This window comes from Hyperolius riggenbachi, chromosome 3 (genome assembly GCF_040937935.1).
Source record: "Hyperolius riggenbachi isolate aHypRig1 chromosome 3, aHypRig1.pri, whole genome shotgun sequence".
In the NCBI taxonomy this organism is placed as follows: domain Eukaryota; kingdom Metazoa; phylum Chordata; class Amphibia; order Anura; family Hyperoliidae; genus Hyperolius; species Hyperolius riggenbachi.
Genome location: NC_090648.1, coordinates 209,667,206 through 209,682,320, shown reverse-complemented (window position 1 = coordinate 209,682,320; position 15,115 = coordinate 209,667,206). Strand labels below are relative to the sequence as shown.

Below are 15,115 nucleotides of genomic sequence, written 5' to 3'. Positions count from 1 at the left end.
CACTTAAATGTTTCTGCTCATCAAAAACCGTTAACTATTAGTCAAAGATAACATAATTGAACACAAAATGCAGTTTTAAATGATGGTTTTTATTATTTAGTGAGAAAAAAAACCTCCAAATCTACATGGCCCTGTGTGAAAAAGTGATTGCCCCCTTGTTAAAAAATCACTTAACTGTGGTTTATCACACCTGAGTTCAATTTCTGTAGTCACCCCCAGGCCTGATTACTGCCACACCTGTTTTAATCAAGAAATCACTTAAATAGGAGCTATCTGACACAGTGCTGGGCCGAAATTACGCATTAGCGTAATTACGCATCGTAATTCACTACAAATGCACCGTAAGCGTTACGTGTAAGGTTACGGTATTACGCGTAATTAATTACGCGTAGACCGTAGGTTACATTATTACGCGTAACAAATTACGCGTAAGACAGTAAACTCCCATTGAAATTACACAGTCTGCCGTAATCGCGTAATATTACGCTCCCGTATATTATATAAAAAAGCCGCCGACTTTAAGGGTTAATAGCAACGCCCCCTTAAGTGCTAAGAACCTCAAATTTGGAGAATATATTAAGGAGATCAGAAGGAATAAGAGGAAAATTTTTTTTTTCAAAAAGACCTTATAGTTTTTGAGAAAATCGATGTTAAAGTTTCAAAGGAAAAATATATACATTTAAAAACCCGCCGACTTTAACGGTTAATAGCAAAGCCTGCTTAAAATTTAGGAACACCAAATTCACAGGGTATATTAAGAGGATCAGTGGGAATAAGAGGAAATTTTTTTTTTTCAAAAAGACATTATAGTTTTTGAGAAAATCGATTTTTAAGTTTCAAGGGCAAAAATGTCTTTTAAATGCGGAAAATGTCAGTTTTTTTTGCACAGGTAACAATAGTGTTTTATTTTCATAGATTCCCCCAAGTGGGAAGAGTTTTACTTACTTCGTTCTGAGTGTGGGAAACATTAAAAAAAAACGACGTGGGGTCCCCCCTCCCAGACCTCTTTAACCCCTTGTCCCCCATGCAGACTGGGATAGCTAGAATGCGGAGCACCAACCGCGTGGGGCTCCGCACCCTGACTATACCAGCCCGCATGGTCCATGGATTGGGGGGTCTCGGAAGGGGAGGGGCAGCCAAGCTTTCCCCTCCCCCTCCGAGCCCTTGTCCAATCCAAGGACAAGGGGCTCTTCTCCACCTCCGATGGGCGGTGGAGGTGGAGGCCGCGATTTCCTGGGGGGGGGGGGGGTTCATGGTGGCATCTGGGAGTCCCCTTCAAAAAGGGGTCCCCCAGATGCCCACCCCCCCCTCCCAGGAGAAATGAGTATAGAGGTACTTGTACCCCTTACCCATTTCCTTTAAGAGTTAAAAGTAAATAAACACACAAACACATAGAAAAAGTATTTTAATTGAACAAAAAACATAACCACGAAAAAAGTCCTTTAATATTCTTAATTAACCATTAATACTTACCTGTCCCTTTAAAAGCCAGTTCCCACGCAATATCCTCGGAAATATACTAATCAGTTACAATGTAACAAAGTTGTTACAATGTAACAACTTTGTTACTTTGTAACTCCACCGCACCCGACGTCACTCGCCGCTCACCCGCCGACCGCTGCATACACTAACGCTAAGTCCCCGCCGGCTCCCGCCGTCCACTCCACCCACACCTGTCACCCATATACATGCTGGCACCCATGGGTGCCAGCATGTATATAGGTGACATGTGGGAGAGGCGGGGAGGGCAGCGAGAGCCGGCGGGACTTAGCGTCCTGCACCCGACAGAGCTCTGACCTATATAGCTCAGAGCTCTCTAAAGCATCTTTGTATTTGGGCTCCAAGGAGCCCCATTGGTCCTTAGCAGACCAATGGGGTTCCATGAAACCCCCCCAGGAAATCGCGGCCTCCACCTCCACCGCCCATCGGAGGTGGAGAAGAGTCCCTTGTCCTTGGATTGGACAAGGGCTCGGAGGGGGAGGGGAAAGCTTGGCTGCCCCTCCCCTTCCGAGACCCCCCAATCCATGGACCATGCGGGCTGGTATAGTCAGGGTGCGGAGCCCCACGCGGCCGGTGCTCCGCATTCTGGCTATCCCAGTCTGCATGGGGGACAAGGGGTTAAAGAGGTCTGGGAGGGGGGACCCCACGTCGTTTTTTTTTAAATATTTCCCACACTCAGAACGAAGTAAGTAAAACTCTTCCCACTTGGGGGAATCTATGAAAATAAAACACTATTGTTACCTGTGCAAAAAAACTGACATTTTCCGCATTTAAAAGACATTTTTGCCCTTGAAACTTAAAAATCGATTTTCTCAAAAACTATAAGGTCTTTTTGAAAAAAAAAATTCCTCTTATTCCCACTGATCCTCTTAATATACCCTGTGAATTTGGTGTTCCTAAATTTTAAGCAGGCTTTGCTATTAACCGTTAAAGTCGGCGGGTTTTTAAATGTATATATTTTTCCTTTGAAACTTTAACATCGATTTTCTCAAAAACTATAAGGTCTTTTTGAAAAAAAAAATGTCCTCTTATTCCTTCTGATCTCCTTAATATATTCTCCAAATTTGAGGCTCTAAGCAATTAAGGGGGCTTTGCTATCAACCCTTAAAGTCGGCGGCTACCTAACATTGATCCATGCGTCAACTTTTCCGCTTGGCAGCATGACCTTACGCATTAAGTGCTAGTAGGAATTTACGCGTAAGCCAATAAAGTAACAACCTGAATTACGGTATTCTTACGCGTAATTGCGTAAGGGCTATGCGTAATTACAGACATTACCGTAATTACAGACATGTACCGTAAATGAATGTCTATGCCGTAAGCGTAATTCCGTAATGCGTAATAGCGTAAAATTACGCGTAATGATCCGTAAGCGTAGTTTTTTCCATTACGCCCAGCACTGATCTGACACAGAGAAGTAGACCAAAAGCACCTCAAAAGCTAGACATCATGCCAAGATCCAAATTCAGGAACAAATGAGAACAAAAGTACTGTAATTGAGATCTATCAGTCTGGTGAAGGTTATAAAGCCATTTCTAAAGCTTTGGGACTCCAGCGAACCACAGTGAGAGCCATTATCCACAAATGGCAAAAACATGGAACAGTGATGAACCTTCCCAGGAGTGGATGGCCGACCAAAATTACCCCAAGAGCGCAGAGAAAACTCATCCGAGAGGCCACAAAAGACCCCAGGACAACATCTAAAGAACTGCAGGCCTCACTTGCCTCAATTAAAGTCATTGTTCATGACTCCACCATACGAAAGAGACTGGGCAAAAACGGTCTGCATGGCAGATATCCAAGGCGCAAACCACTTTTAAGCAAAAAGAACATTAAGGCTCGTCTCAATTTTGCTAAAAAAACATCTCAATGATTGGCAAGACTTTTGGGAAAATACCTTGTGGACCGACGAGACAAAAGTTGAACTTTTTGGAAGGTGCGTGTCCCGTTACATCTGGCGTAGAAGTAACACAGCTTTTCAGCAAAAGAACATCATACCAACAGTAAAATATGGTGGTGGTAGTGTGATGGTCTGGGGTTGTTTTTCTGCTTCAGGACCTGGAAGGCTTGCTGTGATAGATGGAACCATGAATTCTACTGTCTACCAAAAAAATCCTGAAGGAGAATGTCCGGCCATCTGTTCGTCAACTCAAGCTGAAGCGATCTTGGGTGCTGCAGCAGGACAATGACCCAAAACACACCAGCAAATCCACCTCGGAATGGCTGAAGAAAAACAAAATGAAGACTTTGGAGTGGCCTAGTCAAAGTCCTGACCTGAATCCTATTGAGATGCTGTGGCATGACCTTAAAAAGGCGGTTCATGCTAGAAAACCCTCAAATAAAGCTGAATTACAACAATTCTGCAAAGATGAGTGGGCCAAAATTCCTCCAGAGGGCTGTAAAAGACTCGTTGCAAGTTATCGTAAACGCTTGAGTGCAGTTATTGCTGCTAAGGGTGGCCCAACCAGTTATTAGGTTCAGGGGGCAATTTCTTTTTCACACTGGGCCATGTAGGTTTTGAGTTATTTTTCTCACTAAATAATAAAAACCATCATTTAAAACTGCAATTTGTGTTCAATTATGTTATCTTTGACTAATAGTTAACGGTTTTTGATGAGCAGAAACATTTAAGTGTGACAAACATGCAAAAGAATAAGAAATCAGGAAGGGGGCAAATAGTTTTTCACACCACTGTATATATATATATATATATATATATATATATATATATATATATATATATATATATATATATATATATATATATTCATAAAAAGTTTCCATGTTTTTATTGAAAACACCATGTAAACATTTACAGTGCAGGTGGAAAAAGTATGTGAACCCTTAGATTTAATAACTGGTTGAACCACCTTTGGCAACAATGACTTCAACCACACGTTTCCTGTAGTTGCAGATCAGAGGTGCACAACGGTCAGGAGTAATTTTTGACCATTCCTCTTTACAGAACTGTTTCAATATCAGCATTATTCTTGGGATGTCTGGTGTAAATTGCTTTCTTGAGGTCATGCCACAACTCCTCAATCGGGATGAGGTCAGGACTCTGACTGAGCCACTCCAGAAGGCGTATTTTCTTCTGTTTAAGCCATTCTGATGTTGATTTACTTCTATGCTTTGGGTCATTGTCCTGTTGCAACACCCATCTTCTACTTAGCTTCAGCTGGTGGACAGATGGCAATAAGTTCTCCTGCAAAATATCTTGATAAACTTGGGATTTCATTTTTCCTTCAATGATAGCAATCCGTCCAGGCCCTGATGCAGCAGAGCAGCCCCAAACTATCATGCCCCCACCACCATACTTTACAGTTGGGATGAGGTTTTGATGTTGGTGTGCTGAGCCTCGTTTTCTCCTCACATAGTGTTGTGTGTTTCTTCCAAGTATATATAAGCTGCATTTTTCAGTTTTTGTCAGGAACCAAGTCCGACGAAGGTTTTTTATAAGCTGAAAGCTCACTGTTTATTCATCTATATGTTAGCCAATACATGGTATCATCCTGATTCAAAACTCCTTGGTGTTTCTTTAAAAAAACTCAACTTTTGTTTCATCTGTACACAGAATAATTGTATTATTCAAACCCCTGGCAAATGTTGACTTAAAGTTACTTTTATTCAACCAGCAAGTTATTTTTTGACTGGAAATGGCATAGGGTTTTAACAAAAGATAATAATGTACAAGATGCATTATTGTGAAAAAAAATTCTCAGCATTTATTTACATTTAAACAAAAATTATCCAGTCCAAAATTATTCATACCCTTCTCAATAATCAATAGAAAAGCCTTTATTGGCTATTACAGCAATCAAACGCTTCCTATAATTGCAGACCAGCTTTTTGCATGTCTCCATATGTATTTTTGCACATACTTTTTCAGCAATGATCTTTAAATCTTCAGGTTGGAGGGTCTTCTTGCCATCACCCTGATCTTTAGCTCCCTCCACCAATTCTCAATTGGATTCAAGTCAGGATTCTGGCTGGGCAATTTCAAAACATTCATGTTGTTGTCTGCTAACCATTTCTTTACCACTTTTGCTGTGTGTTTTGGGTCATTGTCATGCTGAAATGTCCACGGGTTTTTTTTCTCTTTCACAATAATGCCTCTTGTACATCGTCTTATTATCTTTTGGGAGACACCTATGTCATTTCCGGTCAAAAAACTACTTGTTGGTTGAATAAAAGTAACTTTAAGTTAAAATTTGCCAGGGTATATGAATAAGTATGGGCAACACTGTAAATTTGCTAACAGGGATGTTAGCATACTCCAGAGATCTTTGTAAGTCTTTAGCTAATACTCTGTAACCAACACCTTCAATCTCATCTCATTGAGTGGACTCAAGCTGGCTAACACCTCACTCCAATTAGCTCTTGGAGATGTCATTAGTCTAGGGGTTCACATACTTTTTCCACCTGCACTGTAAATATTTACATGGCGTGCTCTATGAAAACATGGAAACATTTAATTAGTTGTGTGGTATTAGTTTAAGAAGACTATGATTGTCTATTGTTGTGACTTAGATGAAGATCAGATCACATTTTATGACCAATTTGTGCAGAAATCCATAGACTAGGAATGGCAAAAAGCAAGACAACTTGATCTTTATACCTGTTCTACGTCAGTAATTAATTTAGTATTATAGCTAAAAAATGACTACTGCAGCCCAGCCTCTATATAACCTTCATAGTAGCACACATAATATAATGTATAGATAACCATCATTGAACTAAATTCAGTCTTGTACTTTGTCTTTTTAGGTGGAAAGGAGAAAATGTGGCAACTACTGAAGTGGAAGATGTTTTATTAACAGTGGACTTTATTGAGCTATGTAATGTTTATGGTGTTTCTGTACCTTGTAAGTTTGCTGTAAAGCTTTCTGGTACTTTTGGTATATTTAGTTGTCTGCATCTCATGCATGCGTAGGCATACATAGTCAGGCCTGAGGGGCAGGAGTGAGGGACTGGGGAGCTAAAGGAAGGGGTACAGTGTCCACAGAGCTCAGGACCCTAGAGCAATATAATAACCATGAGGAAACAGATCTGGAAGCCGTGAGGGTCACCACAGTGTGGGACTTAGGAAGGATGACCTATCAAAGCTAGGAATCTTTGTGATTTCTAGCTATGCCCAACATCAAAGGGACTTAGAATAACCACCTATACAACTTATCAAGAAGTAGAACTGAATTTCCATACACCTTTGGCTTATTGGCATGCAGTTTCTTTCACGGTGGTCTCAGGGACAGTAGTCTGTCTTGAGCGGTTTTAAACCAGGCCAATAAGAAGGTCCAATGACCAGAGTCTAATACACAATATCCAGGCTTTACACACACAGAGAGGATTATGGACCTTCAGGGTACATGCCCCATGCAATTGCCTTGTACCTGCCTCAGATGGTGATGGGCAGGAGTAAAGCAAGACACCATATTGAGAAACATGATCATAGGCCAGAGGTTAGAACAGGCATAAGGTCTAAATCAGAACTGCACAGTACTTTTGGAATCGAAAACCAAATACCCCATCTGATGTTTACTCTCAGCAGCCATTATTACAACAGAATAAGTTCATTCTTTATATACCAGTGTAGCACATCTACTCTTTGCAGTTTATGACTGATACTGAATGGCCTCAAAATGGCAATGCTCAGCTGTGGACTATGTGATTGCAGTTCCCTGGAACAGCTGCAACATAGCTGTACACAGGCTGTAAGGCTCGGTACACACTCAATGGATTAAAAACTGATCCGTGTAAAACATCATCTGTTTTTATTGGGAATCAGTTTTTGATCCATTCCCAGGTCAATGTCATGCATTTGCCGCTCTGGAATTATTGCAGCCTCCTGAAATTGCAGTCTGCTTAGGGGAATGTGCCGAACAAATCGGTTCTAATGAAGCTATGTCAACAGATCCTATGGATTAACATAGGATCCAGCTGGTTAGCTACGCGAAATGGACCATTTTTAGTGCCAACGTGTACCGGACCCAAGTGTTTTTAGAGTATACGTCGGAAAGGGTTGCCTGGTAGATTATCAGTAATTAAACTAATATTCTATCCACTACAACCTAATTCTCACACTAACTCTACCCTATCTATGTCTAACATCAACCTCCCCGCCGACTGCTAACATTATTTCCCCCTATATATGCCTAACACTAACTCCCCATCCCTATAAGCATAACCCGCCGCCTAAAGTTGTCCCCCACCCTGTCCAAGCACCCACCCCTGCACCCAAGCTTACCCCAGGCACTGAAAAGGTGCCAAACTCCGTCCCACTATTATGTTCAGCCCCCAGAGTCTAGCAGACTGTATTTAAATTAAAAAGCCAGCTGAACTTTGGCACATTCAGAGCGGCTATATAGCCGCTGGAAACTGCAGCACAACAATTTTGCAGATCGGCTGTAAAGCCGCAGTTTACTGAAGCGGTTGTAAAACAACTAATTACAGGGTCTGTAAAGTTGAAATTTAACCAATCGCCTACAAAGCTGCTAATGATATTGGTGTAAAACCGTTCAAATCAGCTAGCCAGAGTTCAGCTACAGTAGTGCATTCTTATGCCCAAATGACTCACCTAGTGTCGTCATAACTAGTGTTGGGCGAACATCCAGAAGTTCGGGTTCGGGGTGGTTCGGCCGAACATGCCCCCGATATTCGGTATGTTTGGGCCGAACCCCAAACCCAACCCGAACATGTCCCTTTGGGGCCCCCTATAGGGTCCCAGCATAAAGGGAGAGCATGCCCCGAGCGCGGGGGGGGGGGTCGGAAATGCCCCCCACCCCTCCCCGCTAAGCTCTCCCTTCTGCTGGACCCTATAAAATTAAATCTAAGTCCCCTGAAGGTACCTTGCAGGCTGGCAGGAGGAGGGCAGGAAGCGGGCAGCCGGAGAGCTTAGGCGCTAGTACCATCTGATACTTCCGCCCTCTCTCTGACGCACTTCCTGTTTACATTTGTAAGTCAGGTCAAGAGAGAGCAGAAGTACCGCGATGACGCGTACGAGGGTAGGTGTCATCATGTAGACGACGCGTACCCTTGTACGCGTCATCGCGGTACTTCTGCTCTCTCTTGACGTGACTTACAAATGTAAACAGGAAGTGCGTCAGAGAGAGGGCGGAAGTATCAGATGGTACTAACGCCTATGCTCTCCGGCTGCCCGCTTCCTGCCCTCCTCCTGCCAGCCTGCAAGGTACCTTCGGGGGACTTAGATTTAATTTTATAGGGTCCAGCAGAAGGGAGAGCTTAGCGGGGAGGGGTGGGGGGCATTTCCGACCCCCCCCGCCGCGCTCGGGGCATGCTCTCCCTTTATGCTGGGACCCTATAAGGGGCTTTGTTCGGCCGGACACGGCTGTGTTCGGCCGAACAAAGAAGGCCTGTTTGGGTTCGGGCAGCGTGGCCGAGCACCCTCCCGAACACCATGAGGTGTTCGGGGGGTGCCGAACCGAACCCGAACAGGCCAAAATCCGGGCGAACCCGAACAGTGGCGAACACTGTTCGCCCATCACTAGTCATAACTGCTAATTGCATTGTGGCCTATGGCGATGCCCACCTTACCAAGTGCAGCCTGTGCCTATTGTACCTGTTCTGCTTTTAGGTGGGGTGTGCATCTACCCTGCTTTTAGCTAGTAAAAGGGGTGGAATAAGTCAGAAAGGTATATTGCTTGGCTCCAGTTCTGAGAGGTCCTTGAGTGCTGCGTGAGCTGAGGACCAGATCCTAGATTCTCCCTATTAAACTAGCCCACTAGGGGATGGAAGTTCTGTGCAATGTGCCAGATTTACCAGATTCATTATAACCAGGGCAAGGAATCAGAAACATAATCAGCTTTATTTGCCAAATATGACGGATGTCATACCCCAAATTATTTGTGGTACACAAAGCATTGGCAGTGGTACAGATTACAGACAGTGAGTTAACAGACATAGGGTTTTAATGAGCGGTAGTGTGCGATATGCACGGCTTACATAGCAGCGCTAGCTTTGTGCCTTCCTTAGTTACGCGCATTGCTTCCTTAGCAATGCCCTTAACATTAACTGCAGGTGGTCCTGCTTCTGCCGTGAGTGAAGTATCGCTACCTCGATACGTCGCAGAAACAGGGCCACCCACAGCTAATGTTACGTGCATTGCTAAGGAAGCAATGCGTGTAACTAAGGAAGGCACACTCCTTACATGGCAGCGAACACGCTGCTATGTAAGGCGTGCATAGCGCACACTACTGCTCATTAAACTGCACTGCTTTAGCAGCGCAGCTTGAGGATTCAAGCCCATGGAGATCTAAAACATTAAAGGACAACTGTTACTGAAGTGAGAAATATATGGAGGCTGCCATATTTATTTTCTTTTGTACAATACCCGTTGCCTGGCAGTCCTGCTGTCGTAGTAGGATGCAGTAGTGTCTGAATAATGGCAGAAACAAGCATGAAGCTAATCTTGTCAGATCTGACAATAATGTCAGAAACACCTGATCTGCTGCATGCTTGTTCAGGGTCTATGGCTAAATGTATTAAAGGTAGAGGATCAGCAGGGCTGTCAGTCAACTGGTATTGCTTAAAAGGAAATAAATAGGGATGGTCGCTGGATTCCGCGATTCCGGACGGAATTTGGTGATTCCGGTTCCGATATGACGGAACGGAATTGCTATAGCTCTAAAACGGAATTCCGCAGAAAATTTTAAAATTCCGCGGAATTTTACGGAATTCAAATTTATTTCCCCACCTAACTGATTTCTACCTGATAACCTGTATTTCTTTCTCGCTTCCTCCCTCTTCCCTCCGGGAGGAGGGTCTCATCTTCCAGGGAATTGTAGTATTTCAAAAGCCAGCTTACATACCTTGGCTGGGAATTGAACCCAGGTCTGAGTGCGTGGTAGGTAGCTCTCTTCACCACTGTACCACCACCAACACTACATGCTGAAGCCAGCCTCGCATGTACCATTATGATATATCCAAGAGAAAACTTAGCTTGCTTAAGGATTTGTAGCATGTCAAAAGCCAACTCACATTGGCCGGGGATAGAACCCAGGCTGAGGAAGAGGGGTGGCCTCATATGGAGGAGAATGAGGCAATAAACGGAAAAGGAAGACACCAAATGGGCACAACACATGGAAGAAGGGAGCAGCTGTACAAGGGAACATGAAAGAGGAATGCTTCACATTGATGTTACACATGGAAGAGGAAGCTGCATATTGAAAGGGAGGGGGCTGTTTGCACATAGAAGGGGCAGCACAAGAAAGTTGGGAAATGAATGAATCCGGCCTTGGGCAGAAGGGGAGGTAATGTGACTTTCTTATGGGATCTCAGATGTTCTTTTTTTTTTTTTTTTAAACAAAAATAAGTTTATTGAAGTACAGCAAGCAGTTACACAAACCGTTTTGTATAAATTTCAAGTAAATAACAATGACTTGTCCACTTGAGAAAAGTAACCATGTCATGAGTACTTCAAAATTACAGTAGAACATTATCATGGGTAGCCACATGTCTCATGGAAACATGATAGTATAATAGAAACATAATAAAAATAAAAGCACATAACATCTGATATCATCATTAGGACAGAATTATCTCAGGAAACACTGGAATGTGAGGTCATAGTAGTCCAATCAGGCCAGGAACACTTATATTAGGCAAACAATAGAAAGTCTGAATCTGGAATACAGAGCAGATCTCTAGTCTTGTCATAAATTAACGACCCCGCCATTCATCCCAAATCTTACCAAATTTAGCAAGAGTGTTGATCTCAGATGTTCTATTTAGAGCGCATGGGACTTTGCTGACTGTTAAAATCGCAGATCCAGCTTTACAGGTTCAAATAGATGATGGAGTGAGTGCTGCTTCAAAATGTAGTGCAGATAACAGCTAGAGAGACTAGAGACAGGATAGCCCGCACTTACACCATTCAGCAATTATATAGTGTAGCTGGAGGCAAGTGCTGGGAGGGAGTGTGACCATGTAATTCAATATTGCAAGTAAAGTTAACCCTCTGCACACCACCATGTTTTAGCTGACAATTATCACTGCACAAAAATAGGGACTAAACACGGACTGTCTGTTTGCTTATGCTCAAAAACAGGGACTATTTAAAGCTGAAGCTGAAAACCTAAACTCTGCACAAAAACATAGACTGTGTATGAAACAGGAACACTTCTGCTTTAAAAAAAAAGGGATTTTCATTTTGGTTGCATTTAGAGTATAAGCTCACCAATGGCGACAGCCAATGTATCCCTTGTCTGGTGATCCCTACTCTACCTGGCAGTATGCCTATGTAATTGTACAATGTACCTTGCGCAGAATGAATTGTCAATGCCAGCAGGTATTGCTCAACAGATTGGGATGGGGCGAGAGAAAGGCAGGAGAGCATAATTTGCACAATTTGGTAGCAGCATAGTAAAAAAAAATAGAGGTTTCAACAGAGTGGTTTCATTCATAAAACATAACATTTAATATATTATTTAAAAAAAGAAAACACATCTTACCTTGAATATATAAAAATGTCAACAATAACGGTCAGCGATGAGAATGCATGCCTGACGCACGTTTCACAGCCAGAGCAGAAGCTTCATGCAAAGTCATACATTGTCTCGTCAATACAAATTTGAGATAAAAGTAATGATGTGTTCGAACAACCAGTATGCATACAAACATATTACTGCAGTCCTTGCAATAGAGACCAGTTAAGGGCATTGGAAATAACACTTATAATGGTGAAAAGCCAACAAGGCAGAAACACGTGCAGCCTGAATGATTCAGAGGAGTATGCTGGACGTACTGTGTGTCAGCTGAAAGGCTTGACAGGTTATGTCCCCAATCAGTCTCTATGCCCCTATCTATTACCGTGGCTCTGAGCCTGACCCATGTGTTCACCTATAGACAAGCCCCCACGTGAACAGGACACGTTATTTGTCTCTTGACTACGGTTACCCCCAGGCCTTAACGTGCAAGGCATACAGACTGAAGTACAGAGGAATAACCTGTTAGAACCCTAATAAGGCTAGTAACAAAGTTCAATAGTTCATCAGTATCACAAGGTTATTACCTTGGTTCAGAAGGATGAGGCTCTCAACGTCGATTGTCAGCAATGTCAGAGGTTTCAGGAACAGGCAGTGCAGGTTTTCAGGTATCAGGAGAGGGATCATGCAAAATCCACATGCAAGGTTTATTCAACAGGCAATGGGTAATCCAGGTTATGAGACAGTTCATACAAGTAGAGATGGCTCTAACCTCAGATTTTGGGTTAGCGAACCGCGGACGCGAACTTCCGCAAAAGTCCACGAACCGGCAAACTCGGAGAACCGCAATAGACTTCAATGGGCAGGCGAACTTTAAAAACTACAAACACTGTTTCTGGCCACAAAAGTGATCGAAAAGATGTTTTAAGGGGTCTAACACCTGGAAGGGGGCATGGCGGAGTGGGATACATGCCAAAAGTCCCAGGGAAAATAATGGATTTGACGCACAGCAGGGTTATAATCCCTAAAGGGCAGAAATGACATTGCATTCGAAAATTGGAGGCATAAAGTACTTGAAAACATCTTGCGTATGTAGACATGGATCAGCTGGTAGTGTAAGTAGTGTACTACTTCACACTGACAGACCAAACTCACGGTTTAACGCACTGCCGCAAACAGTCGCAAAGGGTTGTCATTAGTTGACACTCCCAGAACATAAAATGTCAGTCCTCTGGGTGGCAATGTTTGTGTAGTGATGGCCGTGCTTGTGCGCACATGGGCGAGAGTGCAGGCCATGAAGATTGAAAAATACGTTTGTTTTTTTTAGTTGATTGAAAATTGAAGAGTTATTTATTGAATTCTACACAGTTTTCTCCTGATATGTTACTTTGATAACTGTGGTAATTCCAGAGCTCAACTAATACCTGCCGATGAGAGCTAACCTGTACGGTGCCTCTAGATAACCTTGGGCCTATCGCACCTCCCCGTGATGGCAACGACGCATTCGGATGTCTGACATACTTTCGATGGTACTTTCACTACCATGGTGACCACAGGTAATGGTCACTGTAGTTGTGATGTATTATCCGCTGTGTCCATCCATTTAATTGCCTGTTGCAATGGACATGTCACAGATACCATACTACTCGTGTCATGTCTGTGTAGCATGCAATATGCGGAAAAGTCATGCAAGATGGGACTTTGCAGTTAACTGCAAACTCAGGGAGGTAGTGATGAACTGTTTGGGCCATCTCTACATACAAGTCTGCATGCAAGGTTATTCAACAGGCAATGGATGCTCCGGGCAGTATGTGAGAGAGTTCATATGAGTCTGCATGCAAAGTTATTCAATAACTGGCAGGGATTAGTTCAAGTATACTTAACGTCCAATCCAGGTAGCATGCAAGAATATCCAGTAAACTGGCTATGATCGGTCCAGGCGGCAGCCAAGAGTATCCAGTAACAAGCAAAGATCAGTCCAGGCAAGAGTACCGTATATACTCGAGTATAAGCCGAGATTTTGGGCCCAAAAAAGTGGCCCAAAAGTGGAGGTCTCGGCTTATACTCGAGTCTGACAAGTTAATGTGACCCCCCTCTTAGTGCCCCCTCCCGCCGCCACCTCTTACCCGCCATAGGCACAGCGGAGAAGTGCGGGGACGGCAGTAACAGCTGTGCGATCCGTGCTGCCAACTCCTCCTGACTGAGCACATGCTTATTTGCATAGTGAGGTGAGGCCTATCGCGCTGCTCTCACCTCCTGCTCGGGTGTCCTTCTGCTTCTCCGGTATTTTCTCTGCCCCCAGCTCTTTCATCTCCTTATGCCGCTCGTTATCCGTCAGCAGCATGGAGCTCCGGTTTCGTTGGGACACAGTGCGCAGCCAGGAACACTCATAGGCTCATTGCTATGACGCGTGCATAACATCGTGGGAAGCGCCACTAGATGGCGTCATAGCACGACTATGAGCGTCCCTGGCTGCACACTGCCCCGACGAGACCGGAGCTCCATGCTGCTGACAGCCAGAACGAGCGGCATAGGCGATGAAAGAGCTGGAGCAGAGGAACTACCGGAGACACGGAAAGAGGCCCGGACAGGAGGTGAGAGCAGCGCAATAGGCCTAACCACACTATGCAAATTAGCATGCGCTCAGTCAGGGAGAGGGGGCAGCACGGATCGCACAGCTGTTACTGCCGTCCCCGCACTTCTCCGCTGTGCCTATGGCAGGATAAGAGGTGGCGGCGGGAGGGGGTACTCAGAGCATGCGCTCAGTCAGGTAGAGGGGGCAACACGGACCACACAGCTATCACCACTGTGCCCCCACTGCTCTGTTGTGGCTAGTGGAGGGAGGGGGCACTCAGAGGGGGGAGCAATTAGCATGACTCTGCACGGAGGGGGGCAGCATGGCACAAAGCCCACACAGCTATCACCACTGTGCCTTCCCTGCTCTGTTGTGGCTAGTGGAGGGAGGAGGCACTTAGAGGGGGGAGCAATTAGCATGACTCTGCACGGAGGGGGGCAGCATGGCACAAAGCCCACACAGCTGTCACCACTGTTTACCCATGGCTCCATTGTGCCTTTGGTGGGGTAGAGGGGACACTCGGGGGGGCCAGTTAGCATGCACTTTGCCATGGATGAGAGGGGGGGGGTAGCATGGCACAAAGCCCACATAGCTATCACCA

General features: G+C 44.3%; 1 protein-coding gene across 3 annotated transcripts in view; it reads left to right on the top strand.

Annotated features, from left to right (window-relative positions):
* The window catches only part of LOC137563315 (long-chain fatty acid transport protein 2-like), a 147,074-nt gene that overhangs the window by 114,476 nt on the left and 17,483 nt on the right, over positions 1–15,115 (top strand). For all 3 annotated transcript variants that reach the window (XM_068275612.1, XM_068275610.1, XM_068275611.1), the window contains exon 9: positions 6,268–6,365. In XM_068275612.1, the coding sequence (XP_068131713.1) occupies positions 6,268–6,365 (98 nt within the window). The remainder of the gene's footprint in view (positions 1–6,267; positions 6,366–15,115) is intronic.